The following is a 6,000-nucleotide window of genomic DNA, read 5'->3' as shown; positions in this document are numbered from 1 at the left end:
GCACCTGGTGCTTACGATCCAGAAAAAAGCATCAAAACTGTTCTAGATTCAAATCCCAGTTACTCTTTTGGCCAAAAACACAAAGATCCAAAACCAGATAACATTCCTGGTGAGTAACTTTATAAGAATGATTTTTGAAATAAAAAATTAGCAGTACATAAGCTTAACTAGATGACTCGAAAAATCAAGTAAAACACCTTAGTCAAGCTAAAATTGTTTCTTTTCCTGAATATAGCACCTGGTGCGTATGATCCAGAAAAATGCCTTAAAACTGTTCTAGATTCAAACCCCAGTTACTCTTTCGGTCTGAAACACAAAGATCCAAAACCAGACAACAATCCTGGTGAGTACGTCGGAAGACTGCATTTAGATATTTTAGAAATTTAAGTTGGAAAATTTATTAGAAAACAAAGAAACTAATATTCTGTCATAAATATCAAAACTAACAGATAATGAACTAGTGGAGGATGAAATATTGAATTCTATTTTTCAGCGCCTGGTGCTTATGATCCTGAAAAAAGTATTAAAACTGTTCTAGATTCAAATCCTAGTTACTCTTTTGGGCTTAAATACAAAGATCCAAAACCAGATAACATTCCTGGTGAGTGCTTTGAAGGAATAAATCATCTTTTAATTAAAAAAAAAACTCTTACAATGGAAAGTCGTTCTTGCAACACTTAAGAAATAATAAAGATAAATTGTTTTGCAAAAGATAAAAATTTCTTTCTTTCTTTTTTTCTTAATAGCGCCTGGTGCATATGATCCAGAAAAATGCCTTAAAACCGTTCTAGATTCTAATCCCAGTTACTCTTTTGGTCTTAAACACAAAGATCCTAAAACAGACAACATTCCTGGTGAGTACGTCGGAAGACTGCATTCAAAATTTTCATTTGTAAATTGAAATTTGGAACATAATTCCATAATAAAAAGCTTTAATGACAGCAACTAAATAAAAGTCCATCAAAAGATCAATTTGAGACTGAAAGAAAATTTATTTTCAGCACCTGGTGCTTATGATCCAGAGAAAAGTATCAAAACTGTTTTAGATACAAATCCCAGTTACTCTTTTGGTCATAAGTACAAAGATCCCAAACCTGACGACATTCCTGGTGAGTACGTTGGAAGACTACATTCAAAATTTTCATTTGCAAACTAAATTAGAAACATCATTCAGCAATTAAAAGATTTACATAATAGTAACTTAATTAAAATAAATTAGTTTGAGAGTAAAATAACATTCATTTTCAGCACCTGGTTCTTATGATCCAGAGAGAAGCATTAACTCTGTTCTAGATTCAAATCCCAGTTACTCTTTCGGTCTTAAATACAAAGATCCAAAACCAGACAACGTTCCTGGTGTGTACGATGGAGAGCTACATTCGAAAGTTTTATTTGTAATTTTAATTAGAAACATTATTCATTAATAAAGAGCTTTAATGACCGTAACTAAATAGAAGTCCATCAAAAAATCAATTTGGGAGTAAAAGAAAATTTATTTTCAGCACCGGGTGCTTATGATCCAGAGAAAAGTATCAAAACTGTTTTAGATACAAATCCCAGTTACTCTTTTGGTCATAAGTACAAAGATCCCAAACCTGACGACATTCCTGGTGAGTACGTTGGAAGACTACATTCAAAATTTTCATTTGCAAACTAAATTAGAAACATCATTCAGCAATTAAAAGATTTACATAATAGTAACTTAATTAAAATAAATTAGTTTGAGAGTAAAATAACATTCATTTTCAGCACCTGGTTCTTATGATCCAGAGAGAAACATTAACTCTGTTCTAGATTCAAATCCCAGTTACTCTTTCGGTCTTAAATACAAAGATCCAAAACCAGACAACGTTCCTGGTGTGTACGATGGAGAGCTACATTCAAAAGTTTTATTTGTAATTTTAATTAGAAACATTATTCATTAATAAAGAGCTTTAATGACCGTAACTAAATAGAAGTCCATCAAAAAATCAATTTGGGAGTAAAAGAAAATTTATTTTCAGCACCGGGTGCTTATGATCCAGAGAAAAGTATCAAAACTGTTTTAGATACAAATCCCAGTTACTCTTTTGGTCATAAGTACAAAGATCCCAAACCTGACGACATTCCTGGTGAGTACGTTGGAAGACTACATTCAAAATTTTCATTTGCAAACTAAATTAGAAACATTATTCAGCAATTAAAAGATTTACATAATAGTAACTTAATTAAAATAAATTAGTTTGAGACTAAAATAACATTCATTTTCAGCACCTGGTGCTTATGATCCAGAGAGAAGCATTAACTCTGTTCTAGATTCAAATCCCAGTTACTCTTTCGGTCTTAAATACAAAGATCCAAAACCGGACAACATTCCTGGTGAGTACGTTGAAAAACTAGATTCAAAATTTTCATTTGTGAATTGAAATTAGAAACAAAATTCTATAACTAAGAGCTTTAATGACGATGATTTAATTTTAGTCCATAAAAATAATTAGTTTGAGACTAAAAGAACCCTCACTTTCAGCGCCTGGTGCATACGATCCGGAAAAAAGCTTTAACTCTGTTTTAGATACAAATCCCAGTTACTCCTTTGGTCTTAAATACAAAGATCCAAAACCTGACGACATTCCTGGTGAGTATGTTGGAAGACTACATTCAAAATTTTCATTTGTAAATTGAAATTAGAAACATAATTCTATAATTAAGAGCTTTAATGATGGTAACTTAATTACAGTCCATGAAAATAATTAGTTTGAGACTAAAATAACCTTCATTTTCAGCACCTGGTGCTTACGATCCAGAGAAAAGCATTAACTCTGTTTTAGATTCCAATCCCAGTTACTCTTTTGGTCTAAAATACAAAGATCCGAAACCAGACAACATTCCTGGTGAGTAGGAAGGAAGTCTACATTCAAAATGTTCATTTTTAATTTGAAATTAGAAACATTATTCTTTATAAGAGCTTTAATGACGTAACTTAATAAAAATAAATCAGTTTGAGTCTAAAAGAACATTCATTTTCAGCACCTGGTGCTTATGATCCAGAGAGAAGCATTAACTCTGTTCTAGATTCAAATCCCAGTTACTCTTTTGGTCATAAATACAAAGATCCAAAACCAGACAACATTCCTGGTGAGTACGTTGGAAGACAACATTCAACATTTTTATTTGTAAATTGAAATTAGAAACGTAATTGCATAACTAGGAACTTTAATAACAGTAACTTAACTAAAGTCTGTGAAACAAAATTAGTTTGAGACCAAATGAACCTTCATTTTGAACACCTGGTGCTTACAATCCAGAGAAAAGTATCAAAACTGTTTTAGATACAAATCCCAGTTAGTTTTTTGATTTAAAGCACAAAGTTCCTAAACCAGATGATATTCCTGGTGAGTACGCTGAAGGATAGAATTCAAACTGCCTATATTTGATTCAATTTTTAAATGATGCTATAGAACAAATTGATTTTTAATTGTGTAAAAATTCCTGTTTTCATTTAATCAATAAATTCTATATTGCAGCACCTGGTGCTTACGATCCAGAAAAAAGTATCAGAACTGTTTTAGATACAAATCCAAGTTACTCTTTTGGTGTTAAATATAAAGACCCAAAACCAGATGATATTCCTGGTGAGTACATCAAAAAATTACAATCAGATTAGCGAGTTGTTAATTTTTTATGCAGCAGGTTTAACATTGCGCTTAGACTTTGAAATATATGACCATTAGTTTATACTCGTGTATGAAACAAATAACATGGAAACACGAAGTTGGAAATCTTGAAAGATAAGATTTTACTCCAAGTTTTTTGAGCAATCACGATTGCTTATTGCTTTCATTTGACTGTTTTTGGCCGTGCTATCATTTTATTTTCTCACTGCCACCCTCCGCACCATCACCGTCGACCGGCTCCTCACGATGCTGCTCCTATAGCGAAAGCCGTCTCCAGATTGCATCCATATCCTACACACACGCGCATACATGCACAACTACACACACACACACGGACACACAAACACATACACACACACATACATACATACAACTACCCACATATTCATGCCTGCACACAGACACAAACACATATGCCTACACACACATACAAATACCCCCCCCACACACACACATTCATACACACAACTACCCACACACTTATGTCAGCACACAGACACAAACACACATGCCTACACAGACATACACATACCCTTGCACACAAACACACATACCCCCACACACAAACACACACGCCTACATACACACACTCGTGATTGCGAAAGACATAATTTGAATTCAAGATGTCAAAATTAAAATTAATTTTTTTTCATTATTTGGCGGCAACAATCCGTAGGAAAATATCCAGCTATAAATTTAAATCCTAGTCATGAAATTTAAAAAAAAGTTGGAAAGATAATATTCCTTGCTGGTGCACAGTTCACTAATATGAAAGTCATTTTTTAAACGTAACATGAACTTAAAAATCGGTTTAAGAGAAGGTTCATTACTTTTCCCCCGAAAACGAGTGACCCCCCATTTGCAAGGGGTGATATTATGCAGAAGTTTCCATCTCCCCAATGATGATGGGGTGTCTCCTTAATTGAACGGAGCACCACCCCCAAATTGTGGTCAAAATCTCTCTAAAAGTAATCCTCCCTTCCTAAAAATTTTGATGGGCAGTCTGTGTCATGAATCCCTTTCCACTCGTGGGCACCCCTGCAATACTGCAATGATCCTTTATGATCTTTTGCTATTGCAACAATGAAGGGGATATCTTTAGGCTTGTTTGAGAATCTAGAACTCAGATAGAAACATACATGGCACATACTTCCAGCTCTGCATTTTATCACTTCTGTAATTAAAGGATCTCACTGGATTGTCATACATTTTCAAAATTCTTGTGCATGTTGCATTTTGGTTGTATATTTCTGTCATTAATGTTGAGAAAAGGCTTGATTACTCTATTAACTCTTAACTTGTTCTTTAATATTTTCCCACAGTAAATCAAAGCTTTCTTTGCTCAAAGCAGATAACTTTTTACTGAACGTTACCATGCTATGCAAATATTTATTCGAAACCTTGAAGTACTTGGAGTATTCATTGTGGTGTATCTAAGTATTCTCTATTTTTTCTTTTCAATCCTAACCTAAATAAGCACATTTCAACTAAATACGACCACAATGACCCTCATTTTGTATCCAAGTCTGCTAGAAAATGTTCTGTTTGTCCGTTGGTTTTTCGTCCGCGCTTTTTTTTCACTCCCCAAAAAACGCAAAATCTCAAAAGTTCTCCTTTAAGGGGTCACAGTACCTTTTAAGCATTTTTATTTAAATTTAAATAAATTTTATAATTCTTTGAAACCATAACATGCATACTTATTTCTTAATCAATAATGTAATTTCAACATTTAAAAATATTGCCTACTTTTTTTTAAAATTCAAAAAATTGAGAAAAATTTCAATTTTTTTAAATCCCTAAGGCTTTTTTATTTTTTCACTAATTAAAAAAAAGTTTTTTACTTAACGATCACTATAATCATCTCTAAAAATCTGTGCATTCATTTGCTTATGAGTTTATTAGAAAATTTTCTGTGATTAATTATGTAAAAAATCAAAGTTTTTTTTAAAAAATAAAATTTGGTTTTTAAAGGTTTAACATGCTCTAAACACTTGAGTATTTTATAAAATGCTTATCCAATGCATATTTTGTCAAATATGTTATCCTAATTGCAAACAGCATTACTTTAAAGCTGTTACTTTAATGGAAAAAAATCCTTAGGGATTCTTAAGACATGAAAACACAAAAAAAAAAAAAAAAAAACTATCATCGGGAAAAAGCAATTTAAAGTTTTTCTTTTGCATAAGAACACATAGAGCGCATGACCTAAAACCACGCATAACTTTTGAACTAAATACAATGAAACTTTTCCCCTGTGTTCAGAATAGTTTTTAGTTTTGAAATAAGCGATAAAAAACTTTTTGATCGTTTCATGATTTTTGAGGTACTGTAACCCCTTAAGAAAAAA

General features: G+C 32.4%; 1 protein-coding gene across 3 annotated transcripts in view; it reads left to right on the top strand.

Moving 5' to 3' along the window:
* Positions 1-6,000, top strand: part of LOC129230104 (adhesive plaque matrix protein-like) — an 83,548-nt gene that overhangs the window by 57,501 nt on the left and 20,047 nt on the right. For 2 of the 3 annotated variants that reach the window (XM_054864502.1, XM_054864503.1), the window contains exons 10-18: positions 2-109; positions 236-343; positions 494-601; positions 747-854; positions 2,251-2,358; positions 2,507-2,614; positions 2,763-2,870; positions 3,007-3,114; positions 3,504-3,611. In XM_054864502.1, the coding sequence (XP_054720477.1) occupies positions 2-109; positions 236-343; positions 494-601; positions 747-854; positions 2,251-2,358; positions 2,507-2,614; positions 2,763-2,870; positions 3,007-3,114; positions 3,504-3,611 (972 nt within the window). Of the gene's footprint in view, position 1; positions 110-235; positions 344-493; positions 602-746; positions 855-1,001; positions 1,110-1,248; positions 1,357-1,502; positions 1,611-1,749; positions 1,858-2,003; positions 2,112-2,250; positions 2,359-2,506; positions 2,615-2,762; positions 2,871-3,006; positions 3,115-3,503; positions 3,612-6,000 lie in introns of all 3 variants that reach the window. The other variant, XM_054864504.1, reaches the window with a different exon arrangement.

This window comes from Uloborus diversus, chromosome 9 (assembly GCF_026930045.1).
Source record: "Uloborus diversus isolate 005 chromosome 9, Udiv.v.3.1, whole genome shotgun sequence".
In the NCBI taxonomy this organism is placed as follows: domain Eukaryota; kingdom Metazoa; phylum Arthropoda; class Arachnida; order Araneae; family Uloboridae; genus Uloborus; species Uloborus diversus.
This window is presented reverse-complemented; position numbering and strand designations above follow the sequence as displayed.